General features: G+C 33.0%; 2 protein-coding genes across 7 annotated transcripts; one reads left to right on the top strand and one right to left on the bottom strand.

Annotated features, from left to right (window-relative positions):
• The first annotated feature begins 967 nt into the window (after positions 1-967).
• Positions 968-21592, top strand: LOC113848371 (calcium-transporting ATPase 10, plasma membrane-type-like). 4 transcript variants are annotated; one of them, XM_027477846.1, is made up of 35 exons: positions 968-1064; positions 1778-1881; positions 2303-2477; positions 4994-5110; positions 5185-5224; positions 5958-6073; positions 6164-6295; positions 6385-6474; positions 7922-7991; positions 8200-8270; positions 8773-8856; positions 8940-9017; positions 9098-9169; positions 9807-9890; positions 9968-10050; positions 10435-10543; positions 10665-10720; positions 11130-11172; positions 11257-11340; positions 11568-11705; positions 11805-11870; positions 11957-12055; positions 12210-12320; positions 12605-12775; positions 13396-13455; positions 17148-17312; positions 17392-17508; positions 17823-17921; positions 18177-18314; positions 18407-18507; positions 19019-19064; positions 19247-19381; positions 20259-20366; positions 20753-20844; positions 21072-21489. In XM_027477846.1, exons 3-35 carry the CDS (start codon positions 2313-2315, stop codon positions 21166-21168), a joined length of 3237 nt encoding a protein of 1078 aa, XP_027333647.1. In that variant the 5' UTR covers positions 968-1064; positions 1778-1881; positions 2303-2312; the 3' UTR covers positions 21169-21489. The 4 variants fall into 4 exon arrangements, with proteins under 4 accessions (XP_027333647.1, XP_027333649.1, XP_027333650.1 ...); XM_027477848.1 differs by lacking the exon at positions 968-1064 and having other exon boundaries at positions 1759-1881; positions 11257-11337; positions 11565-11705; XM_027477847.1 differs by lacking the exons at positions 968-1064; positions 1778-1881 and having other exon boundaries at positions 2188-2477; positions 21072-21592.
• Positions 21177-26252, bottom strand: LOC113848372 (choline monooxygenase, chloroplastic). Of its 3 annotated transcripts, none has more exons than XM_027477851.1 (10): positions 25929-26252; positions 25330-25375; positions 24989-25124; positions 24677-24751; positions 24373-24585; positions 24004-24099; positions 23592-23713; positions 23354-23447; positions 22397-22447; positions 21177-21307 (listed from the first exon to the last, which is right to left on the bottom strand). In XM_027477851.1, exons 1-10 carry the CDS (start codon positions 26212-26214, stop codon positions 21260-21262), a joined length of 1167 nt encoding a protein of 388 aa, XP_027333652.1. In that variant the 5' UTR covers positions 26215-26252; the 3' UTR covers positions 21177-21259. The 3 variants fall into 3 exon arrangements, 2 of the variants coding, with proteins under 2 accessions (XP_027333652.1, XP_027333651.1); XM_027477850.1 differs by lacking the exon at positions 21177-21307 and adding an exon at positions 21838-22310; XR_003501816.1 differs by lacking the exon at positions 21177-21307 and adding an exon at positions 21838-22310 and having other exon boundaries at positions 23592-23761; positions 24989-26252.
• Positions 26253-27764: the final 1512 nt, after the last annotated feature.

The following is a 27764-nucleotide window of genomic DNA, read 5'->3' as shown; positions in this document are numbered from 1 at the left end:
TATATTTTTTTAAATTAAGATAATTAAAATATTCTTATCTATTAGTTAATAATCAATTGCTATTAATCTAAAGTTATTATTCAAACATTACTTTAATAGTTTTTATACTTTTTTAATCAATTTTTTGAAATAATTTTGAAGTAGATTAACTTGACAATGTGCTCATTTTGCATATTTTAAAATCTTTGATGAGTGGACCCTTCAACAGAGTGTTTTTAATCATTCTAAAAAGTAGGGTAGATAGATTGACCCACTTTTTAGTAGACATTACACGGGGAAAGATGACCTATTTTGCTCTAAAGATGACCTACAATGAGCGTAATAATAAAAGTTTTTTACCGACCATGCCATGCCAATTAAAGAAGGATAATTGCGTTGACAAACATTGTCCAAATCAACGGTAGTCTGCACTGCCCTCGGAATCATTTATCTGGTGTGAAGAGAGTATTATGGAATTTTCATTTAAAAATTCATATCAATTCTAATTAGTGCCTTTAATTAAAGAATTAAAAATATTTTTTGTTAAAATAAAAACAACTACTCTTATAATTTTAATATAATTTATATACAAATTGGTATGAGATATTATAAAGTATTTTGTGGTATTTAATTATAATTTGAAAGATAAAAAATCTAAAAGACTACACATTTTTTTTATGAAATATATATAAGAACAATATTTTTGTATTATCAAACATGAGAATAAAATATTTCCAACTTAATATACTATAGAATAACTTTGGATGAGAACAACTTTTCAAATAACTTATATTTTAGAACTTGTTCATTTTTTATACAATTAAATTAAATAAAATTACGTTGGAAACGTTAGAATGAATACGGACACTACCAATCCCGCGTATAAATTCGAAGTTGTCACCGCAACGGCGTGCATTATGGCATAATGCACGGAGTGCCTGCTTCATGAGTTATGATAAGAGGTGGGGAGCAGCTATAATCTATAATGACACATACCAAATAAACGAGTGAGAATACGCGCATGTAACTTTGGACTATTGATGTGTATTACTTGTGCTATATACCTCAAAGTGCATACCAAAGAGGTAAACCCTTACCTTACCTCTTTTCTCCACCAACAATTCAAAATCTGGTGTCGTGCGTCCTAGTTGGGAATTGTTTTCCTCTGTTGATAATATACAACCGTTCCTTCATATTATTCATATTCCACGCGTGTACTGTGAGTTGTGCCACGGATCAGTTATTCTTCTTCATTCACTCTTCCCACGCTTACGGCATCATCACCTGTCATTAAACAAGTTTGGTATTAATTCCTCTCTATCATGCCTCTGCGTATGTCGAAACTTCAATATTTACCCATAACTAAAGTAATATTTTATGATATAAAATTTCGTCACCATACCTTTATTTATTTGTTAATAGTTTCCAAAGTTGAGGTTCTTATTCGTGTGCTCGTGCCGCGGTCTTAATATAAATGCACTCAACTGAAAACTGAGTAGACTTCACACTCCTAGCTATTATCAACGATGTTAGAAATAAGAAAATAGAAAGGCGATATAGAATATAATCTTTGTTGCACACCGCATAAATTGAGTATTGCACTTAAATCGTGGAACGAAGTTTCGTCGAAGGAGGGAAAAGAAGAGCGAAAAAAGCTAAAAGAAAAAAAAAATGCGTATGTTATTCTATTTTTGGTTATTCTCTTGTATAAGGTGAAAATCTCGTGAATGGAAAATAATTTAATTGGTGTTTCGGTTACGTTTGCGTTGTTGATCAGTATTCGTTTCCTCGTTTGAAGGGTTTCAGGGTGCAGAGAAAAAGGAAGAGGAAGACCGAGCCGAAGACCTAGACCAGAGTATCACTGTCACCATCAGAGTAATAAATTAGTCTCTTATTTTCCCGGTAAGTACGCGCTATGTGCTTGCTTACTAAACACACAGGTAAATGATATGAATGCAATAGATAAGCATAATGTACTGCTGCATGTAAAGAGAGAGATTCTAGGGGTCGTTATTTTCTAGAGAGAAATGTGTTTCACTGTGCAACTGAAAATGATTGTGTTGAAGTTAGAGACCGTGAACTGCGACTTTGAATGATAGAGACAAAGATAGTGGAAATTTGATTTGATTTGCTTTTTTTTTTTTTTTGGTTGAACTTTAACATGTTAATATTATGGAGTTTTATATTCCGAAGTAGACATCAGTGAGGTTTGTTCTGAGAGTGGAAGGGGAATCGTAAATAGTAGTAAGATGGTTATTATGATATACTGTGAAGTAGTAGTGAGGAATATCACGTAGTGACGGTGCCATCTTTCCTGCGACAGTTTGCGGAGTATGAGTTTCTCCAAGGGTTCTCCTTGCGGCGAGACGCAGCGTGATGTAGAGGTTGGGTCTCCCACTAGCTGCTCCGCTGGTTTTGATGACGGAGATTACTCCTCTGATCCATTTGACATTTCCAGAACAAAGAATGCTCCGGTTCAACGTCTCAGGCGTTGGAGGGTATGTGTAAACTCTTCTAAGTCACTCTTTCATGTTACTATTATTGATTTAGTTCCTCTAGATTGAAAAGATGCTTAGAGTAGAAAAATGAGCACATATCCACTTATGATTTGAATTTAATCATCTATTACATATAACTAACTTTTAAATCAATAGAAAATAAGGACTCATTTTCTCACTTTAGGCATCTTTTCAATTTAGACTAGTCAAATCCTTCAGTATCATATCATATTTTATAATTATGAGTAATACTGTTTCGCTGTTTTTGAATTTGTACCAAATAAATAAATTTAAATTCCTGTGGGATCCCATTGAACCTGTTCAATTTTCTGCTTGGTGGGCATTGGTTACTAGGAAGATTTCCTGATGCCCAGGGGCTAGTTGAATAGCTGTGACTGGGTAAAATTACTTGCGATTTAGGTTGGGTGTTGTTTAGGGTCTCTTGAACTCACGTGAGAAGATCCATTCCCCAAAGAGGTGATGGCAGGGAGACATGTTTGAAAAGGTAAGCAGATGATCAAAATGGCGAAAAGGATACAAAGTCCTAGTACTGATTGGTAATAGCAATGTAAATTGGAATTTTGAATCATTTAAAGGACTAAATGGAAGAAATGGAGCTTTCTTCCCTGTTAAACAAGCTTTTAGCATTAGTGCAGCCATGACAAACCTAAATACCTTTTCTCCTTGGGTTATGTAGGACAAGTTTATTTAACCTGTCTGTTATGAATTCACTCGAGTTACAGGTCCAAAACTTACATTTTTAAAGTACAAAACAAGGTTCCTTCCTTTTTTTGTTTTTAATACATATGATTTTTTTAATTCTAAATCAACAAAATGAGGGAACAAAGACCTGTCTTCACTAAGCATGAAGGAGAGAAGAACCGGTAAAAATATACAATACTATTAGAAAGATAAGGAGCCGAATGAAGTTTGGTCGCCCAAAATTCAACATTTCTAACAAAAATCAGGACTAGATTAGAGTCATTAGACAATTCAAGAGAACACAGTACAAGTTCCACACTTCCACTTAGCATAGTTTTCAAGATCTTCAGTACTATTTTCAACATCTTGTGAATCTCTTGCAAAACACCACTCTAAAGGATTGGATTCTTGGCCCTAACTTTGTTTACCCACCATTGCTTTACCAAAATTGTATCAGACAATCATAGGTTGCATTCCTTTGAATACCTTTCTATTCTTGCAAATAACATATTTGAGGTGTTGTCAGGACTACTGCAGCAGTCCAGGATACACAGCAATGTCAGAAAGCTCAGTAGTAAATCCTTCTAGAAAAGCTTGGTAGTCAGGGATTTACCCCAGCCATAAGTTTGGGAAAAGTACTTAAGTGGATTGAAGGCCAGCTTTGAGCCTTTGACTTGTGCACTAACTCCAGCAATGGTTGGTAGTAGAAAATATTTTGATTGAAGATTGTGTTGCATCCATTTCAAATTTGATTGACTACCATTGGGATGTACAGAAGGAAAGGGGGAGGGCGTATTCCTGTAGTTTTTTTAAAGGAGTTGTGCTTGAAGACAAATTGGACCCCTTGTTTGCTGGACAGTAAGGAGAATGCATCAACTAGGATAATGTTTCTTGTACAGGTCATTGAAGGATAATGTGCTTGTCCTCTTACTGTGAAATTTGGTTTAACGCACTCTGATCTGAAAGTGCATTCCTTGTCTTTCCAAAATTTTTCTCTCAAGTGTATTGGGTTAAAGAGGACTTGAGTTTGGGGATTTGAGATTAGTTATTGCTAATGAATTTGGACTTTAAAGGATTAATGTGTATTGGTGGGATTCATTCACCCTTTGTACCCGCTTCAAAATATCGACGGATACATATAGTTTTTAATGGGACAAAAACTAAGGAAAGATATAATGTAAAAATTAAATGTTAAGACATTTGATACCGTGGTTGTAAGCAAGACTGTAGTTGGAGGCTGAGGTTAGAGAGGGATATAAGTACTTGTAGATAAGACAAAAAAGAAGAAAGCAAGAAACTTGACCATTCAAGCATCAAATCTACCCATTAACTCTGAATTTAATTGGTAATGACTAATGATATACTTCTGAAAGTTGAAATTTTCCTATATTACTGGATGAGAAGAAATCATTCCATTATTGGAAAAGTTTAAAATTTTTTTAATGGAAAAAGTTTAGTCTGTGACAGAAAACTGAGTATTACAGTTCCAGGAGTCTTTGCCTAATAAACTCATAATGATTGACTTTTTATGCTAGTTTAAAGAGTGAAGATGAAAGTTTATCTACAACTATGGCTTTTCTGAAGTTACAATTATTCCCTTACAAATATAAGATTCTATTTCCAAAACTGGATGAGACAAGATGCAGAGCAATTTCTTGATCACACATTAGGGATTTCAAGTCACCTCCGTTTGTTAGTTCAGCAGTATCAGAATTCTATGTTATAATTGTTGTATTAAGATCAATTGCTATTTGGATACATTGTTTTGTTCAATATCCTGATAAATAATTCCTTTTGTTTTTTTTTTTTTTCAGCAAGCAGCACTTGTGCTCAATGCTTCTCGCAGATTTCGTTACACCTTGGACTTGAAGAAAGAAGAAGAGAAGAAGCGAGTATTAAGAATTGTTATAGTGCATACACGGGCCATTCAAGTTCAGTTCCTTTGATTAACTTTCTTTTCTATTGCTTATGTTAAGTGAACTAATTCATGAATTTATTCTATTAGGCAGCATATCGATTCAAGGCAGCTGGAGAGCAAGTAAATGGTAAGTCAGCAGACTGTTCTTACTATTATTTGTATACAAATAGTATACTAGAAACTCGGTTGGTCTCCTTTTTAGAATTTTCTCCTGTCTCCGAATGTGTTAATAGTTATGTTGTTGTAACTGGATTTTTTGCACTCTGGTTTTTATTCTCTTCTGCAAGTTATACTTTCTTGATTTCTTTCATCTTGTATATCTTTTTGTTTAATTTTCATTCTGCTTATCTGCATATGAGTTTGGTACTTTCATCTGTTTGGCTATTTAGGTTGTCAGTTCTAGTAGTTGGTGAATATAATTGATTAGTGTTTATTGTACCTCTGTATCATGTTTGCACCTGGAGATTAATAACATCTTAGTTACTGATATAATATCACCTAATCAGCTGCATATTGGTCATGTTAATGCCCTAATATTTATGAGTAGCTGCATATTTGTTTGGGAACCTTGTAGCTTAGAGGTCAAGTAATCTAATTGTTTTGACTTAGCGTGTTTTTCTTGCAATTTGTTTTCAAGATGGGTGTCTGATGTGTTGTTTAATGTGGACTAATTATCGTCATAGCTCTTCAACTTTCTTCAATATTTCAAGATGGGTGTCTGACTTGTTCATTCCCTCTTATTTAGTTTGTATCTGTCAAGAAATTTGTGCTGATGCTTGGTGATATAGTAAAAGAATAGACACTTTTATCTTTTGTCTTTTTGTTTCTCCTATATTGTGCTTAGTGCTTTTAACTGTTAGGGTTAGGAACTGTAAAACCTCCTTTGAGCTCTGCTGGAGAATTTTCTATTGGACAAGAACAACTTTCTTTAATTTCAAGGGAACGTGATACTACTGCTCTGCAAGAACATGGAGGGGTAAGTGTGCCAAGAATATTTTCTTAATTTGGCAACCGTATTGTTTAGTATCATAAATATTCACGTGATTCATCTGAATCACTTTATAAGGTTGTAGGTTTATCACATTTGTTGAAAACCAATTTAGAGAAGGGAATTCAGGGTGATGATGCTGACTTGGTAAAACGAAGGAATGCTTTTGGTTCCAACAATTACCCTCGAAAGAGCGGAAGAAGTTTTTTGGTAAATTTTGGTGCACATTATTCTTTACCTGTCCTCTTTTTATTGGAGGGTTATTGTACTTATGTCTTTGTTTTTGTTACCTTCCATAGATGTTTATGTGGGATGCTTGCAAGGATCTGACCTTGATTATTTTAATGATAGCTGCCATTGCTTCATTAGCACTGGGGATAAAATCTGAGGTGAGATTGGTTGAGAAAGTTATGATGCTTTGTGATTATACCATGAAAAAAAAAATCCTGTTAGGTGACGGTTTCTTTACTTAGAGGAGACAATGGACTTGTCTCATTCCTTACACACATCTTTTTGATAAAAATGCTTAAAAATATTGATGTCCAAATCTTGTACAGGTCTTTCCTTACTGCACTTTTACCCCCTCACTATCTCAGGCAACATACAAATATTAATCCCTTAGCTGTGTGGTGATCTTTATGTACTATTTATTTCTTACTTAATTATTTTGGGTTCAGATGGAAATTCTTGAGTTTTATATATGTAGTGCTGTCATATTGCCCATTTCCTGTGGTTCTTCCTTATTGGTTTTATGTCCATCGCATGCTAAATAGTTTTCCTTTCCTTTTGTTTAATCCTCACAGAGATCTAGTGTACAACCCTACAGATAGCTTAGTAGCTTTCAGATTGGTATCATGATATCATTTATATACCATGGTACCAGCACAAATATGTAACTATATGTATGTGCTTTTTCTTTGGCTAATTGCAAAGTGTTCTTATAAAATCAATGGCTGTTGTATTTCAAAATGTAATGGTAACTGGGCAACATTTTTTAGTATACTAGTGTATTTGTATTTGATAGGTCAAGAGTCTTTCCTGATTTGCAGTGTACAATTAAAAACTAACAACTTAACAAAAAGGTAAAAAATAAACCATCCAGTCTGTTACTTGGCAAATTAAGTAACCAAATGAGTCTCAATGCTGTTATGTGATTTATAGCATGTTCGGTTTTGATTATTTTAGAGATTTTCTTTTTCTTTTCAAAACCTCTCTCGTATAGACTTGATTACAAAATGTTTTGAGCACAAAATAAGCTAATCCAAGCACATCTGTCATGTTGTAGAGTTCAAAATTACTTGTGTTTTGATGGTATGTTCATTAGTTTTGGACTGGATATCTAATATTTTCTATAATATAGTTTGCTGATGATTGTGAAATTAGATGGTTCAAGTACAGTCTTCCCCGTTGACAATTTTTATTTTTGTGTGTTACTCCTCAGGAAAGGCATAGAAAAAATTTTGAATATGGAGTTGGGTGAACAGAAGTATTTATCAGAAATTTTTTTAGGTTAGGGTTGGAATGTTGAGCCTGGTGTGAATTTGGTTGTTGATGATTATTTAATTTGATCCTAGCCTTGCATATAATTTGAATCCTTTCTACCTTGAATGAGTGAAAATCTTTGGATTTGTGAGTTTTTGGAGGTTATTTATGACTCTTCAGCATAATTTGGTTCTGAGAACTTCACGACTTAATCACCACACTTTTTTGTATTTATATATAAGTTGCATTCATTTGACTTTTAGTGTTGCTTTGTATTTTTTCTCAGTTTATCCCTTTATAATTTGAGATTAGGAATATTTAGGTTCCACCAGTTCAGAATTAATTCTGTTTCAGGGTATTAAGGAAGGATGGTATGATGGGGGAAGCATTGCTTTCGCAGTCATTCTTGTTATTGCTGTTACAGGTAATAATATTGTCTTTGTAAAGTTGATAATGCACTAAAGCATTTAATTACATGTTTTATGTTTCCGCTTCCAAATTCCTATATGATATATAAAATGTTTTAGGTGTAGACACAAGTCCATAATCAACTTTGTCATTTATTATGGAGGTTATCATAGTAATTTTATATCTAGTAATATTCTCTTTTGTTTCTCTTCATCTTTTCATAGCTATAAGTGATTATAAGCAGTCGCTTCAGTTTCGGGACCTAAATGAGCACAAGAGAAACATACATGTGGAGGTTTGTTTTTCAGCTTAGCTACTAATTTTATTATTATTATGCTCTCTCTAGTCTTATTAAAAAAATAATTATTACTATTTTTTATTTTAAAATATAAGAAATAAAGACTCAATTTTAAATGCATTAATTATTAAATTCTTTGTATACTTTTATTAATTGCAAGATTTGTATTAAGGTGACCTTCACCCATTACCAATATACATGACTTTTAGTTATATTTATAAGAAATAGTTATCACTATTTTTTTACCCAAAATATAAGAAATAGAGATTCCTTTTAGATGTATTGTTAAATTTTTTTATACCCTTTTTATTGTAATATTTGTATTATTGTGAGTGTTTTTGAAAAACAATATAAATTTATGACATATAACTGTTTTTTTGTAGATCTTGATGAATTAGTTGTACATTTTTTATTAAAAGGACTAGAAGGAGTATTGTTTTAATATTAGTATCAATTTATCATATTTTTTAACTTTATATTTCAATTTGTGCTTGAGAAGGTTATTAGAGATGGTAGAAGAGTTGAAATCTCCATATATGATGTTGTTGTTGGTGATATTATACCACTTAACATAGGTAACCAGGTATGTCTTCTGTCATTTTTGCATATTGTACCTAATGGTTGCATTTATTTCTTGTTATTTAGTTATTGACTTATCTCTTCTAGGTTCCTGCTGATGGAGTTTTGATCACTGGTCACTCTCTTGCAATTGACGAATCAAGTATGACTGGGGAGAGCAAGATTGTGAGTCTTTGTTTCTTTGATGAGGAGAATAAAGATAATTACTGCTCGCCCTTGGTTGACAATAATTTTCCCTTCTGCAGGTTGAAAAAAACTCTAATGATCCTTTTCTGATTTCTGGATGTAAAGTTGCAGATGGCAGTGGCACTATGCTGGTAAACTTTGGACTTTCCTTTTCCCTTCTGTTTTAGGAGTGAGTTAGACTTAAGTTTCCTAATATGGTTTTGGAGCTTATTCAGTTTGAATGTTGAGTTACATGTTTCACTCTTGTTGGGCCATGCACTTTTAAAATGTCCCACATTTGCTAGAAGTGGAGCTAGAATATTTTTTACAAGGATTAGGATAGTTCTTCTCTTATGAGCTAACTTTTAGGGTTGAGTTAGAAATAATCTTGATTTTGTTTTTAAAATTAAGGAGTTCTCTAAGGGTTGTTCATGTAATTAATAACATATTAGTGGAGCCTAACCCATTTTGCTTAAATGGGTATGAATTGTCCCAGGAGCCAAATAATGCATAAAGCACCATTTTAATCCCCTGGAAGATTTGGGGTTGGTTACATCAGTCCTTTTAAGATGAAAATCAACAGATTGATCTGTAAAAGATGACAATTTTGATCAATTTAGTCCTTTTCTGATTGACATTTTCATCATTCAAGGATTGGGCCGAACTTCCTTCAACAATTCAATATATTAAATTGATTATATTTAGTTAGTTTTAGATTACTCCACCTGTTTCAGTGATTAAACTGATTTTTTCTGAATTTTCTTTTTGTTGGTTTCTTACCTTCCTCAGGTAACAGCTGTTGGTATTAATACTGAATGGGGGCTTCTAATGGCTAGCATTTCAGAAGACACTGGTGAAGAAACACCTTTGCAGGTCCCCTTTTTACTTGCAGTTTCTATTTTGATTCATGCTTCTTACAGTATGTTTACCTATATAAGTTTTCAATATAGGTACGCTTAAATGGTCTCGCCACCTTTATTGGTATTATTGGACTCTCTGTGGCTGTTGTTGTTCTGGTGGTCCTCCTGGCCAGGTTTCTATCTGTTTCTTTCTATCATCTAATAATATATTTTAGTTTATATGGAAAATCTTTAATGCTACCCTTTATGAAATGGTCATCTGTGGTATAGCCCATGGGATTTCACATCTGTCAATTAACCTGCTGAAAATTTTAACACATGGCTTATTACCCCCTAACACATATGGTTAACTGTACAAATTGAAAGCATGGGTATTTTGCAATTAGCAACATAAAAAGAACTGATATTTTCCATATATTGAAAGTTTAAGCATGTTAATTGTCAACCATGAAATCATGGGAGTATTTGTCTAATTTCAAAGTTAAAGTGGGTAATTTGCAATTTAACTTAGATTCTTCTTTTATACACATCTCTGGAATGTCAATCTATAAGCACAGATATTTTTCTGGGCATACTAGAAACCCAGATGGAAGTGTTCAATTTACAGCAGGCAAGACCAAAGTTGGTGATGCTATTGATGGAGCAATTAAGATTGTCACTGTTGCGGTATGTGCATTGAGAAGTGCCAGACTAACTGAACAAGCATGATTCATTTAAAGAATTCATAAAATTTCATAGGATTTAAGGTTAATAGCTAAGCGGTGAGTGTAACTCATTGAATATGCAGGTCACCATTGTAGTGGTTGCAGTGCCTGAAGGGCTTCCTTTAGCAGTTACCTTAACGTAAGTTTGCTAATTTTTATCTAAATTTTACCTAGTCTTGGTGAATATGTTGTAACATTGGTGTGCTATAACACATTATGGATAACATTGTCATTGTCCTTGTACTTCAATATGATTTATAGATTTGATTCTTAATTCTTCTAGTGGCAGTGCCCAATATTGGTCCAATGTAGAATGATTTCTGCTGTTGAATGTACCATTTTTCTATCTTATTACCTTCTTTTTTTTAAAAAAAATTTCAATAATATTTTTCTTATCATTATATGATGCAACCATTATCTATATTCTGTCCATTTTAGATTGTCAATGTACCCTTTCATATGTATAACACTGTTTCTCTCACTCCCCCCCCCCCTCTCTCTAATTTGATTTCTCTATACTAACATGTTTCCCATTTACTATTTTATAGACTTGCCTACTCAATGAAAAAAATGATGGCAGATAAAGCTTTGGTATGCCAATTTTGTTTGTGCTTTGATTGGATTTTGACATGTCTATTTGGGAAATGCTGTTTCATATAACACATCAAATTGCAGGTGAGGAGGCTCTCTGCATGTGAGACAATGGGGTCGGCCACAATCATTTGCAGTGATAAGACTGGAACATTGACTTTGAATATGGTTAGTTGTGATTCAATATTTAAACCCAATACACACACAATTTGTGGCATATGTACTTCCCAGCTTATGTCAAGTAGGAAATGTATCAACTTGTAAGATTAGGCAATGGAACATGGTCTGTGGGTTTGATCAGTTTCTTTTTGGTAGTACCGTAGTAGTTCATTTCTGTTGGCATTGATGAAGATAATAATGTGTCCAGCAAATTTTAACTGAATTCTTTGAGACAGATGACTGTGGTTGAAGCTTACATTGGTGGGAAGAAGATTGATCCTCCTCATGATAAATCACAGCTTTCTCCTATGCTCTGCTCTTTTCTGATTGAAGGTGTTGCACAGAACACAAATGGAAGTGTTTATGTCCCTGAGGTATGCTCGAAATGTTTATCTTAACTCAGTTTTTTGCCCCTCCGATAATCTCATACTGGAGTGGTTCAACTACTTTATGAATGATTCTGCTTGTAACAGGGTGGTAATGATGTTGAGGTTTCTGGATCACCAACAGAAAGGGCAATTTTAGAGTGGGGAATTAAGGTCTGTTTGGAAACTTCAATTTTTTACTTCATTTTAAGGAGCTTTATGCGATCATAACTAGTTTTGACTGTTATATCAAATCTCAGCTTGGGATGAATTTTGAGGCTGCCAGATCAGAGTCATCAATTATTCATGTCTTCCCATTCAATTCAGACAAAAAGCGAGGAGGAGTTGCATTACAGACGGTATGTCCATATTGGTACATTAATTCAAATATGTAAAATTGTTGCCTCTGCTCTAAATTAATATGCTATTAGGCAGCTATTATATTATGTGTTGACGTATATATCTTTTTGTTATCCAGACCACTTTTGCTAAAATATTTATACTTTTCCACAGCCTGACTCTGAAATCCATATACACTGGAAAGGTGCTGCTGAGATAGTCCTAGCCTGCTGTACGGGGTATATGGATGCAAATGATCATTTGGTGGAGATGGATGAAGAGAAGGTTAGAGAAAACAGTCACATATTTGATCAATACTTAAATCAGGCATTTTTTTCCTGCTCAAAATTTTCCTGTTTTCAAATGTTATCTAATTATATCTTAAAAAAAATTTTGCTAAGTAGTTTTGCCATTCTGGCTTCTCTTTCCTGTACCCTTTGTCATTACATATAGTTATGAAACAAAAACAAATAGAAGTATTCCATGAGCTGTTGTCTGGCATTTGATTCTTAATTTCCTTTTGCTGTATTTTATAATATTTTCTTAAGTGAAATTTTCCTGGCTTGCAGATGACAGAATTTAAAAAAGCTATTGAGGATATGGCTGCTGATAGTCTCCGTTGTCTTGCCATTGCATATAGATCGTATGAAATGGACAAGGTTCCAACTAGTGAAGAAGAACTTGTTCACTGGTCGTTACCAGAGGACAATCTCAATTTATTGGCTATTGTTGGTCTGAAGGTAAATATTTCCTCTAGAAATTAGATTGCCATTGTGTTAGGAATCCATGAATGAGAGAGCTGACAGGTGGAATTCCAGGAGAGAGAATGAAAGGAGCTGTTATTGATGTATGAATCTTCACAAAAAGGAAGGGTTCTCCTTCCATGGGTTTTTGCTTTCACAACAGAGCTAATCCACAGTTCACTAATGTTATCATCTCAAAATGATCCCTCATCCATAACATCTCCCCCCCCCCCCCCTCCTTTTTTCTAACTGGTTTTACGGTCAAAACTAGCTCTTTTGTTTGCCTTTCCTTTATTCTTCCAAGCAAATACCCTTCTGTCCTAATACATTGCCATTTTTGTTATGTTACCATTATTATAATGTCTTGATCGTGTTCTTGTCTTATCTGATATTACTCACATGGTTTTTCTTTATCTTTAGTTTTATGTTGAATCTCGTTAGCAATATTATTCATAAGTTTCCATTTATCATTCTTTCTTTGGTATGTCTTGTTTAAATAGAGTCTCCCTTAATTCTTAAAGGGCCTACTCTTTGTTGCATGACTTCCAACTTTTAATTTCTATTGTTTCGATATGTTCTTATCATTTATCTTATGTCAATTATGCATTGAAATGCAGGATCCTTGTCGACCTGGTGTCAAAGATGCTGTGCAGCTTTGCCAAAAGGCTGGGGTTAAGGTATTAGTACACATGCTTTTGATGAAAGTCATTTTTTCCCGTATAATCAGGTCATTAAGACAAGTGTAACATGCCAAGTGTATATAATTAAGTCTTGTTTGAAAAACACAAAATTATTTATTTGTTAAAATTTGTTCTTTCCTTATGATAAAAATATTGAGAAAACTACGAAGTTTTCCTAAAAATAATCTATCCTTTAGGGGCATTTGCAAGAGCTTATTTGAGTCTATGAAAGTGACTAGTGACTTTTCTTTAATTTTTTTTAAAACTTATATTTTACAGAGAAATCAATTAAAATAAGTTCTTTTTCACTTGTTTTAGTAAGTTTCACAATCAAGCTAAGCCTTTTGTTAACGAGGATAGTCAAGTCATCATCACATGGCTTAGAGTTTTGTGTGCTCCTCTTGGGAGGCTTATATTTGTGTTGCAGAAGAGTTTTACATTTTTTATCCTTGAAAGTACTCATAAAAAAAACAAAAGAAAATGAAGAATAAAACACATATTTAACATGATTTGACATCTTTTACCTATGTTAACAAATATTTAACACAATTTATTATTTTATATTTTTTTATTAGATAAAATTGTAAACTCTTTTTATATGCAATTTTTAGATGAATAAAATTGCTAACTCTTTCATGACATATAACCATTTAAGTTTTTAATACACCCAAAAACTATATGTGATGAAAAAATTTATACTAAAATTTCATATTTCTAATTTTTTTACATTTTCTGTTTTCAAGTTTTAATATATAGAATTTGAGTAAATAAATCTACTTTTGGTTCAGCATATTCTCTCTTCATCCTATTTTTTCTTTTTTAACTTTGTTAATAGTTCATTTAACTTCCTTGATTCTGCTAAATTTTTTCTTGGTGTATAATTCATCAACCAATAAGCCTTTCTTTCAATTAAAGTGATCTAGAGAAAAAAACTAATTGAAGTTATTTTGGTATCATGAATAACTCAAAAATTATAATAGGATGACTCCCTTATATAGAGAGCATTTGATATAGATATCATTATCTAAGAAACTAACAAACAATTAACTAACAAAATGATACTGGTAACAACTCTAATAGAACAACAAATATGGCTATTGTACTAACAAATGTGGTTCAACACTCTTATTTATGTTAATGAATTTTCAACATAATTTAATATTTTATAATTTTTAATTAAATAAAGTTGTAAATTTTTTACATACAATTTTTTGTCGAAAAAAATTACAAACCTTTTTTATAATCTTTGTATTAATAAAATTACAATTATTTTGGTGACATACATCTAACCAAGTCTTTAATACACTTAAAAGGCTACATGTTGTGAAAAATCTTGTAATAAATCTTTATATTTAGAAGGCTTTTAATTTCTTCATTCTTTAAATTTTCAATGTAAAATTTGGATAAATAAGCCTGCTTTGACCTAATAATTTTGATGGGTAAGTTTCTTTGCTTCTCACCTTAAGAGCTAGTCTTGGCGGCTGTTACCAACAAAAAAATAAAAATGGAAAAGAAAGAGATTTTATTGAATTGAATGAAAAGAATAAAAAATAGGGGGATGTCTCTTGTCCAATAGTTTTTCCTTCACAAAAGATTTTTCCTTTCACCAAGAACAAAGTTTTCTAATGATGCATGACTGGATGAAGCCTTTTCCTCCTTACTTCCACTATTTATTTAACTCACACTCTCAAAGTAACTAACAAACCACTCAAAATATTATTAAATGATTTTCTCTTTCCTCTTTCCACATGCCTAATGTTATAATCCTTTCCAATCTTTATTTCTTTCTAGTTTAATGTGCTTATCAATAGCATAAGTATTAAATTTGAGTTTAGATCTAACTCAACTCCGAAAATTAGTTTATAAGGTGAGGATTACCTTAATTTTTATAAACTCTACTCTGGCTTTTTTTGTAGTAATGTCAGATCTCAATACATTCTCTTGCACTCATAAGCAAACATATAGTGTAAAAATTGTTAGACCAAATTTTTTTAATTGTTCTGAGAAAAATCATGGGGTTGGTTTTTTATATATATATATATATATATATTTTACAATCAAGGATTATTTATTATTGGATCTATCATAAGCTTTTATATCATCTTAAATTTGGGTTTGGGCCTAACTTAATCCTAAAAACACTTGTCGGATAAGAATTGCTTTAACCTTTATAAGTCCTACTTCATTCATGTTTGTAGTTAATATTGGATCTCAACAATAAGAAATCAAAGCTAGTAATGAACCAGCTAGGATTTCCTTATATGAATAACTAAGGGCCTTGGCTTGGACTACATGCTGTCGGGAAATGTGAGGGTGTGACATATGCAGTTTAAAGCATGTGAGGATACGACATTTTGGCAAAATATGATAAATAGTCCTTTTAGATTTCAAACTTTCTAATATATTATTATATTATATAACTCTTTTGTGCAGTACACTTCTTGCATAGTATTATTTTCAATTGGAATGGTAGATTTCAATTGATAAATCCCCACCATTCATTTCTAAACCCCTATGTGTGATTCATTGTTATGTGCACAAGTTTTTTTTTTTTTCCATAAATTGTGATCATGTACAGTGATATAATAATGAGAAATTAGTAATGTCTCTTTCAAAAATATATATGCTGCATCGGATCTTGATCTCATAGAAACATCTCATATCCATGTCATATTATGTGTCTGGACTTAATAGCTAATAATTTATCAAATCTTTGCTCAAGCTTGACTGCCCAAGCAATTGAGCTTCACTACATTTTAATTGTATAGTATATTGAAGTGGTTGCATAGTTAAAGATGATTGTGTTTGTTAAGATGTTATACATCAGCTAAAAATAAAGACAGAATAATCCTTATAAAGTTTGAGCAAGTTTTTGGGAGTTAAGCTTAATTTTCTAAAATGGTATCACAATCTATTTAGTTTAAATGTTGGATTACTCCCAGATATTCAATAAAGCAAATTTCACCCACCAAATGTCCAGAACTAGGTGTGAGGAGGGGGTTATAAGGAGTATTCTGACTCTGTTGCTAACTAATGTGGGACATCTTAACACACTTTCCTCACGCTTAGGACTAGATATCTGGTGTGTAAAATTTGCATGACTGGACATCTGCATGGGTGGACCCAACAGGACTGGACATCTGTGAGTAGTCTAACGTTCAAACTGAATAGACTCTGATACATGTTAAGAAACGTGGACCTAATCCACTCCTAAAAGCTAGCTCATAGGAGGAGGACATCTTAACAATAAAACTAGAATACTCATAAAACTTGAACAAACTCCATCTTATGAACTATCTTTTGGAAGTGGGTTAGGCCTACAAAAAAGGGGTAATGATTAACTCAGAGTTGATGGAACTTAATTATTAAGTTTATTGTAAAGGCTAAACCTTGAGAACTGAAAGGGTTTATCACACTATTAAATTTATAGGAACAAAATTTAAGATACTACCTCAATGAGTACCTTGTATTACCATTTATAGGAATTGATTTTTTTAATATTTGATAATATGTCATGGCTTGTGATATGTTGAATATGCAATGGTCAATTTTTCTATCATAGCTCATCTGATCTTCAATATCCTGCATAATGAGCACTATTTTTGGTTAAGAACTGCAGTATGCTTTGCATTTGCAGTTTTCAACTTAAGAAAAGTATTAATTTGTGTGGTTTGGATTTCTAATCCCAGGTTAAAATGGTCACTGGTGACAACATTAAAACTGCAAAAGCAATTGCTGTGGAATGTGGAATACTTGGTTCATTATCTGATGCTACAGAACCAACAATCATTGAAGGAAAAAGATTCCGTGCCTTGACAGATGCACAGAGAGATGACATTGTTGAAAGGATATCGGTACAATCCAACTACTATAATAGCCTTAGTGATGTAATTGGTTGGGAAATGAGATTAAAGTGTTGATATTATATAATAGGTAATGGGACGGTCCTCTCCTAATGACAAGCTTTTGCTTGTGCAAGCATTGAGGAGGAAGTACCATGTTGTGGCTGTAACTGGGGATGGAACAAATGATGCTCCTGCACTACATGAGGTTTGTATGACATTTTTTGTGTTTTTGGCATGAGCTTTTGTTTTTATCTTAAATAAATGTTAAGATGAGGAAAGTAATTTTAATGGTATGCTAGATGAGTATAACTGATGTCCATTGTCATTGCTATGTCAATATATTCCTTTAGAACCTCAGTATCATGCAATCAAATGCATGCGAGTCCTAATATGGATGAATGATTCGGTTTCATAATTCCAAAGTTTGAATCTATTGTTCTGATGCACAATTTTTATTCAAATTATGTGGACTAGTTTTTGTTTTTTGGCTGTTTGTAACCCTATACTTTTGGTATTTAGGCCGATATTGGTCTTGCAATGGGTATTCAAGGTACAGAAGTTGCTAAAGAAAGCTCTGATATCATTATTTTGGATGACAAATTTGCTTCAGTTGTGAAGGTTAGTCCTCATTTCTCATTTTGGGGATTTTGAACTGTTCAATCCCACGGGTGCATGTTTAACATCCATCTCTTGAAGGATTATTTCTGGCATAACTTGAAATGAAGAATTGTAATTTTTTGAATACTTTTTTGAGAGGTATATATAGAATTAAGGTGCATTCCATCTATTCAGATATTATTTTAGTTAAGCTGATAATGAATTAATGTTTGAAGCATAACTGGTAGTGCTTTTCAATTTCTTTCATCAATTCAGGTTGTCAGATGGGGACGTTCTGTATATGCAAATATTCAGAAATTTATCCAGTTTCAGCTCACAGTCAATATTGCTGCTCTTGTTATAAATGTTGTTGCTGCATTTTGCACTGGTGACATCCCACTAAATACAGTACAGGTCTGCTTTCCGTCTGCATCTCTCGTTTGTGCTCCCTTATTTATTCAGAAGGCTATCCTTATGAGCTATATCTCTTATTAATTTCTCAACAGCTTCTCTGGGTAAATCTTATCATGGATACTCTTGGAGCATTAGCTTTGGCAACTGAACCACCCACAGATCACCTGATGGATCTACCTCCAATGGGTCGAAGGTCATTTTTCTCCTGAAGCTTACTACTTTGGATCATGAGTAATGATTTAGGTTTACATACAAATAATTTGTCAATGAATGACCACCAATAGGATTTGCATCTTAAGACCTTTTTGTTGATGTCGTTCAATCCTACTAGTTGAGCCACTCCCCATTTTTAGTTTTCAGCATTTTTTTTAATGTAAGATAATTATAGAGAGAAGAATAATGTACAAGATCAAAGTGATATATCCTTCACAAAATACCAAAACGGTAGGGTACAATTGAAGCTAGTAAGTAGTAACACTGATGCAGTAAAGCTTTGTGAATCCCTCTGTGAATAACCAGCTGCCAAAAGCTATAGATATGCAAGTGAATACTGAATTTGTTATGGTTACATGGATTTAGCATAATGCGAATGTGAAAAATGGACCTACTGTTGAAGCTTCATTACCAAAACATCAGATGCTGTGCCTATTTATTTTTATGGTATTTGTGTTATGAAATTGACAATATCTAAGTTTACTTTACAGGGAACCTCTTGTGACAAATATTATGTGGAGGAACCTGCTGATACAAGTGAGTTGTGTTTCTCATTTAGTAGCACCTCGTTTTCATTGTACTTGGCAGGGATTTTATTTTGATGTGGTGAGCCACACACAAACTAATGAATGTAAAAGTTAAAGCTCTAATGTATTGCTTGTGCCATATTATATCTGTTGTCTCTAACTCAATCATCAATAATGGTTGGAACCTTTCAGGCAATGTACCAAGTGTCTGTCTTGCTTATACTCAATTTCCGAGGCCAGAACTTACTGGGTTTGAGGGACGAGACAAACCGCCCTGCAATCAAAGTGAAGAACACACTGATATTCAATGCATTTGTTCTTTGTCAAGTAAGTCCTTATCTTCACTAATTAACAGAAAATTACAAGTCTCTAAGCTTCAGTGGCAGCACAGTGCATTTCATATTTGAGTTTCTTTGGTTTTCTTTATTTATTTATTTTGTTGTGGGAGGGGATAATATTGATGAAACCAAGATGTGTTCATCTCTCTGTTAACTTAGTACTTTTAGTTGGATTAAAATTCGTCGCATTATTTAAAAAATTAAAATCATAAATGAGAAAAAATTTATAGATAAATTAGAAAATTTTAAATTGAATAGTTGCCTTACAAATCAAATTATAAAAACAAAGGAAGTTCATTTATACATGAAAAAGATTACTGTCTTCATTTTCTATTATAGTTGTGGTTGAGCTCTTTCTTACAATCTTTATTATTTTCAATGGCATTAGGTGTGATTATGGTGGTATAACTCTTAATAGGTATAGGTTTGTTGAAAGGGTGTTGAGTACTTAATGGATAAGAAATTGTTTAAAGTTGAGTTGTTTTTAGTGATTTGTTTGCTCCAACTCTCTTTCCTTTTTTGTAAATGAACTCCTTCTCGTGTAGTTTATATATACTAAAAGAAAGGAGGTCCAGAAGCATCTTTTAGATTCTAGGCTTCCCTTTGCCAAGTAGAGAGTAGCTCCACCCTTGCTTGATTGTCACAGCATATTGTTTTTGTCTCCCCACTCATAGCATGGATTTTGGATTCCTCTGTTTTTGGTTGCTGCTAAATTCTTTTGATATCAGAAAAAGGTTATGGATGCATGCCCAATTCATTTTTCACCTTGTATTTATAGTTATATTTGTAGCCATCTTACAATTGCACTGTTTTCTTTTGATTTTCATTCACTTAAATGATGAGAAAATGTTCTTCCAAAACTTCAGGTCTTCAATGAATTTAATGCACGAAAGCCTGATGAATTCAACATATTCAAGGGAGTCACAAGAAACTGGCTCTTTATGGGAATAGTGGGAGTAACTGTTGTGCTTCAGGTTAGTGATAGATACTGATATAACTATCGTGGTAGGAATGTTTCAGAGAACCAAGTTCTGATTACAGTGGAAATAGCAGTATCTTTAGAGGCTGAAAAAGGTAAAAGAAAAACTCAGAATTAGTGCCTTCTCTGCACTGTGGCATTAGTCACCCCAAAACAACCCAAATGATGATACACTTCCTGCACCACCCTCCATCCATTCATAATATATTCCTCGCACTCCACTTTCGAAACTGCCCTTCTGGCCTCCCCTCCTCTCTATGTTATACTTTAATTGGAGTGTTAGAACACATCAGTTAGGCCTGTTTGAAATCTTCTCTGGTTGTTTGGCTTTACTTATTAATTATTGGTAGGGCTACCATAAACTTTATTACTGTTTTTCAGATTGTCATCATTGAATTTCTTGGAAAGTTCACAAAAACAGTCAAGCTTAGTTGGAAGCAGTGGCTCATTTCTGTTATTATAGGATTTATCAGGTCAGTTGATGATACTTGAATACTTAGTGTATCTTGCTCTTTGGATGCTGTTTTCTTCAGTGAGTTTTTATTGAAGATTGCCCTTGATGAAAGTTTGGAGGACTTTGAATGTTTCTAATAATGTATAACTCGGAAGATGATAACGCATTTGCGCATAGAGACTAGATTGCCCTTGCCTTGTGCGCGCATGCTAACTGGAATTGTTTCCCTGCTCCCCCTTCTTTCAGCTGGCCTCTTGCTGTGGTTGGAAAATGGCTACCAGTTCCAGAGGCTCAATTGAGTAACTTTTTTCGAAAATTGATTCGTTGTGGAAGAACTCAATGAAGGATGGAATCTGAGACTTTTCAATAGCGTCATGTACAGATGTCTTGCTGATTTACTCTCCCTGCCGTCTCATTTATTTTGACTGGTTGACCTACATTCTTCTGGTGATCGAAAATAGTATACTGGTTGTACAAAGACCCTACAGATCCGGAAACAAAAGTTAGAATTGTTTTATACCTAGGTTCTAACAAATATTTGTTATATACGGAATTTCAGCTAGTTTTTTTTTATCAGTGTATTTTCGGTTTGAGAAACGCCGATTCATATTTTCGTACACGTGAAAAGTTGCAGATATATATATGATAATTCTTACTCATTTTTTCAATTTAGCTTCTCTCTTCTTTACATGTAATTTACGTGTACTTTAAAATTTAGATAAAATTGTAAAAACAAAGTAAAGGAAATATTTAAGTGAAAAATATCTTATTATGAAGATGTTATGTATAGTAATTGAAAAAAAATTAGAACGGAAAAATTAGGATGACTTTATAAGTAACTGAAATGTGAACGAAATTGAAAATTCTCAGTTAAAACAACATTATTACGGTGCACCAATTCTCGGGTACGTTAGCTTTTCAGTGTGTTCAAGCATCGGATGTGGTACACTGAAAAAGGCCGGCAATCTTATGAGATCTGATATTTTTGAGAAAGTAACAATTTGTCTGTCCTTATGATTGGAATTTAAACTGGAGCATAACATGTCCTGTTGAACACAGCAAATTTGACTTGAAGGAAAACAACAACGATACTCAGTAATTCCACAACTATTGCAAGTGAGACATGTTCACCAAAAACTACCGTGTTCAGTAAGAGATTCGTATAGCCACACCCATTGCAAGTCAGATAAGCCAGAAATACAAGATGGTGTTTGATTAAAATTAAAAATCCTCTCTAGTGGAGGGCCGTGCATCAATTTCAAATTCAGACAAACACCCAATACACGGATGGGTCGTTGTGCTTTGGTGCTGCAGTGATTTGTTTATTATCCGTAATGAACAGGGGATTTATTTTGCAAGGTTTTCGTAGAGCAGACAATGAAAATGGTGCATGGCCTGCTCAACCGTTGGAGCATATCTGCCCACAGAATATGCTGGGGACTGCAAACCCTTCTGGACACCTTCACATAATACAATATCTTCTATCTGTTCATCAACAACCAAATGTAGATACGTACATTGCAACTTCAGGATATTTTCAAATCAAGTCTGCAAAGCCAACGTTTTTTTACCTGCACTTTCTCACTATCTTGTAAACTTTTCTCTATAAAATCTCTGTCATCCTGCTCGGTCAAAGAGAAGGCAGTAGGTGTTAATTTTTCAAATAAGTATTTATCTTCTTACCTTAGTGGTTTGTGAAAACCCAGAAAAAAAAGGTTCAATCCTTTAAGGAATAGAACCATTAATATTGCATAAATCCTGAAAATTTATTTATTAATTAAAATATTGAGGGTTCGCTACCTTTACACAAAATCCATCAAAGCAAGAAAATGTGTTTCATAAAGTAATTCAAAGTATGAGAGCAAAGATCTGAACTTCACATTAATATTTCATGGTATCATACCCTAGTCATCAATCATCAACCCTGCCTCTCTAAAGGCAAAATATTTTCTTGGCGGTTAAAGAGTAATTTGGTTTCAAAAAATGTTTTCACTTTTACTATTAATTACCAAAATGTGACTTTATTTTCATTCAATTTTCAAAGATTTGTGTAGAATCCAATGAAGATAACTTTTATTGCTTTCACTGTTTCCTACACATATTTGAAAATAAAAAATTAAAAATGAAGTCATATTTTTGCAACTAAAAGTGAAAATAGAAAATATTTTCTCAAACCAAAAAGCTTCTAAGATTCTTTCAAACGTAATCCCATATACAGTTGGTACAGTATATGGTTCATTGTAATACACTAAAAGAGTAGTTTTGAAGCCAAATTGAGTAGAGTCTGATTCATAAACATCACCAGAAAAATTTGCTATCGTCAATAAAATGTCACAGAACAAAATTTTTAGCTCATAGTCCAAAAGAGAGAACCCATACAAGAAAACAAAACATATCTTTGCATTATCCTTTGATGCACTGGTGTTTTCAACCCCCACAAGATAGAGTAGTACGTTAACACTAGCACATTTTAGAGGTTCTGAATCATCGGTACAATATCAGGCATATGCTTACATTACTACAATTACCTTTAGAGAGTGCTCAAGATAGTAGTCAAATATTACTTGACATTTGTTGGGTCCTAGTGGAAGCACAAGATTGGTGTCCATCCAAGGTCCATACCTATAGGGCCAGCAAGCACCCAAGTTATGAAAGCATGCTGATTTGCCAAACAAATATGGGGAAGATACCAATTTGTTTTTTTTAACATCAGTAAGAACATGAATGAAAAAAATGATTAACCAGTTGTCTAAACAAAACAAGCACCTATTAATCATGAAGTTTGGGTAAATGAAAGCATATATAGCGTTTCTTCCAAGTCGATCATAATTCTCTTTGCTTTTCTCCGAGCTGCCTTCACAACTTTGGATGCTAACCCTTTCAAACATCTGTCTCATTCATAATCATCCTTTAGAACATAACTACATAAGCAATCCCTGATAACGAAGAACATTTGAAAATTCAGTTCCAAAAAAGATTCTACTATTTTAGCTTACTGTAGCAAATAAACTTATATAATAGAGAGAGAGAGAAGTCTTTATTTCTGTTGGAGCAGGAATCGTTGGAAGTTACATGTAACAAGGGTTTCAAAAAAAAATTTTACATGACTCAATTTTTCATGCAACAGTGCAGTAGCTTGTAAAACAAATCTTTTTTAAAAGATAGCAAAGAATCATACTGTGATAGAATATGAATCAAGCTTAAGACCAGATACTAGGCCTTTATGCGCATATGGGACATGATAGCCACCATCTAAGTAGTTATCACAGAATACCTGCAAACAGAAAACCCCAAAATTAACAAAGTCCTAGCACCTCCTTGAATCATATATAAAACGTAAAAAACAAATGCTTTTGTTTAAAATTTTTGGTCGAGGATGTATGCTGGTGAGATAAAAGAAAGGTTTAGCAACAAGGGTAAAGTTTCACAAAGCTGGTGAAATTTTCATGTGCATAATCATAATAAAGAAAACGAAATTTTACCCATGTAATAAATTAATAAACAAAACTTCCAGGAAAAAAAATTTAAGCAAAGAGTTCATTCATACCTTCCAATTGCATTCAATGGTGTATTCACGTCTACAGACATAGCTTAGAGAAGAATCAACTCCATTGGTACTCAGTATTTCTGAACAGCTACCAAGCCATTCCTTTGTCACATTATGACTATCAACTTCCTTCTGAGGAAGACTCTCTTTTTCCAAATTGAGAAGAACAAAAGGCCCCCAGGTGGCTACTTTGATTGGTAGAAGGCCAAAATCCTACCCTTCATGGCCAGAGAAATTAGTCAACCTTTTCCCTCTGTGAGGAATATATTGTGCAAGTAAGTCATCAGTGAACATATCTGCATACATTTACATTGAAATTCCGCATTCCTGATATTCTAGTTGCCTTAAGAAGTGCTCCATTTAACCCATATGTCCATCCCTGCAGAAATAATTTGTCTTTTCATATCTGAGTTTCCAAAAAAGAGAGTAAAAATAGCAACCGAAAATGAGAAAGGGTCAGATTATGATAACAAATTAACAATCATCACACATGAAGGAAAGCTTGAAAATTGTGTCTTCAACCTCACAAGGATCAGAACATAAAAAGGAGGAGATCAATAGACCAGAGAATCAAAATAATGCTAACATGCATATCAACCACTGCAGGTAAACTCACATGATAAGGGCAGACAAAGCAGGACTTGTGTCCACATCCAGAAGCAAGAAGAGAGGCATGATGACGACAGACATTGTGAAAAGCACGAATCTTGCCACTGTCATCTCGACATACCACAAATTCCACATCTCCTAGTCTGCAATATTTAATCTCCAGTTGGTTCTCAGAAACTTGGAAGAAAAGAAAATGAATAGAGTGCTCAACTTAAGAAGTCACTCCTAAATATCCTTTAACCCTTCCAAGAACCAAATGGAGCTGCAACTAGACAACTTTGTTAACAACATAGGTAGTACAACAAATTACAAGATGGATTATTATAAATAATTTAAAAAAAAAATTACCTTCCGGTGAAAAAGTCAAGGGGATTCTTTATCTGCTCCGTCGATCCTGATAAGCCAAATTGACTGAAAATTGAGAATTTCTCTCTGACAAAAGATTCTACAAGGTAAATTCTATGAGACATAATTGAAAAGACATTTAGCAATGTCTAGAACTAGGTCTCACTCACTAGCTTTACTCTCAAAAAGGAGGATCGTAAGTGCAAGCAGAGATAACGGTGTACATCCTTTACATTAAAAAATACAAGGGAAACTTGTGACACTAAAACGAAGATGAAGTGAATTTCATACAAACCACGGAATACAGTTCCTGTGTAATTCACCCTCTCAATTAAAAGTAAATAATGAACCATATGCACTCATAGATACTCAGATTCATATTGTCAGGCATCATCTTTCTTTCTTTCCTCCGAAGATATTTCACCAAATAACACACATAATAAAAATAATAATATCTTTTTTTCTTTTCAACCATCGAAGCTAATTATTGGATTGAAATTCTACGCCTACAATTTGTTTTCCTCGGTATTCTCAGCAGGGAAAGAAAGCAAAACAAAGATACCCAAGAAAAAGACTGAATCTTTGGGGAAAATAAAACTGACCCACAACTTGCCAACCCCTGTAGAAGACACGGTCGAGCTCAAGCTGGAAGAAGGAGGGGTCAGTGTACCATGATGTTGGCGGTGTAACAGCTTCCTCTATGGGAGTCTTGGGATTGAAGTGGTGGACAAGTCTCTGAGTCTGAGATACAAGAAGGTCTGAATTGCGAAGAGAGCAACAGGTGACTGTTGAATGTTTGTTCGGAAAATTAAGGATTTGGGGATGTCTTTGTAGGAGAACAGGGATAAAGGATTTCAGTTGCATGCTCATCGCCATTTGCATATGCATTACCGTTGGTCTGTCTTCCTTTCTTTCTGTTATTTACTCGTATGTTACGCTCGGCGCTTTCAACGATTATATATTTAATAAAAAGGATTTTAAAAAAAAAAAACAGTTTTAATTATGTAATAAATATCAGAAGAGAAGTACTCTTCTGAGGACATATCTAGTCACATAACAAAAACTGTGCTTCTAAATGTGAGATGCTATATAAAGCTAAATTACTTTCAACAAAATCATGCAACAAAGCTTAGCAATTGAAGATATCTGGTTCAAGCGGAGAAATATGGTACTTCACCTAATTTCCATGCGTTAAAGTTTGGAGAAAAAATTTAGCTATAATATTGTAAGTACATAGTTGTTTAAGTAACACTTTGTGAGTCATTTAGAATATAAAGATTTTTGTGTACAAATAAATCTTTGTATAAAGTTATGGTTGATATTAATGATACTCATATAGAAGTTTATTATTTTTATTGTCTGTTTCTTCTTTTAAAATTTTGTAATACTAACAATTTCTTTATTTGTTTACTAGTATACGATTATGTCCTTCCAAAATTGATTGTGAGTTGTGAAAAAGTCTTTAAAAGTTTGATTTGTAGCAGTAGTTGGGAAGCCAAGAAGTGGAAGTCAGTCACTTATCTTCTTAGGGTTCTACAAGGCAATGCTACTCTCCACTTTTTGTTTTACTTCCTTGTTTTGCTCATTGCTTTCTTCTTCTTTACTTCTTATTTTACTTTGTTCTCACATCCCCTGCCATGCCAATTTTTTTTTCTTCTTAACCCACATTTGGCAAAAAATTTATAAGAAGACTAACGTGTGACCCACCTTAATAACTGTACAATACATATAACTTTTCAATACTATAATCGGTTTGCAGTTTTTGAGCCAAAACGTGTTAGTGAATAATGAAAATAATAAGATGTAAAAGAAGGTTCTTGTTTCGGGCTGCAATTCCATTATGATATTATGTATATGTTTCCCTGTAAACAGAGTGCCAAATAATTTAATATTTATATAAATCAAATAATTATTGTCTGATTTTTTAACATATTAAATTTTGTAATTTTAATAAAAAAAATATTGTATATAAACTTAGTTTTATTATATAAGAAAAACTATTGTATTATAAATAATTTTATAATTTTTATAAACTTTTAAGTATCTTTTATTTTTTTGTAATATATAATGTTGATAAAAACTTAATAATAAATGCTGATAGTGAAGTTAAGTTTAATAATATTAAATAAAAGAAAAAAATTATCTTATAATATATATAAAATAAGTAAGAAAATTACTTTTTAACTATTTTTTAATTTGTGTAATAAAATTTTATGTATAAACGATCACATTTTTAGGATTTTATCAAATAAAAATATTTTTAGAAGTTAATTTTTTTTAGTATCTAGTAAATTTTCTATATTAAACATTTATTTTTAATTTAATATTAAGTTCAAACTTGAATTTTTATAATTTAATTTTAATAAAATTCTCTTTATTCATTTTATATGATACAATATAATATTTATTATTAACAACTACAACGGCTTATTTTTAAA

Source organism: Abrus precatorius, unplaced genomic scaffold, assembly GCF_003935025.1.
Source record: "Abrus precatorius isolate BTA unplaced genomic scaffold, Abrus_2018 Scaffold8, whole genome shotgun sequence".
Lineage (NCBI taxonomy): Eukaryota > Viridiplantae > Streptophyta > Magnoliopsida > Fabales > Fabaceae > Abrus > Abrus precatorius.
Note: the sequence above shows the minus strand (reverse complement) of the source record. Positions and strands in the feature narration are given on the sequence as shown.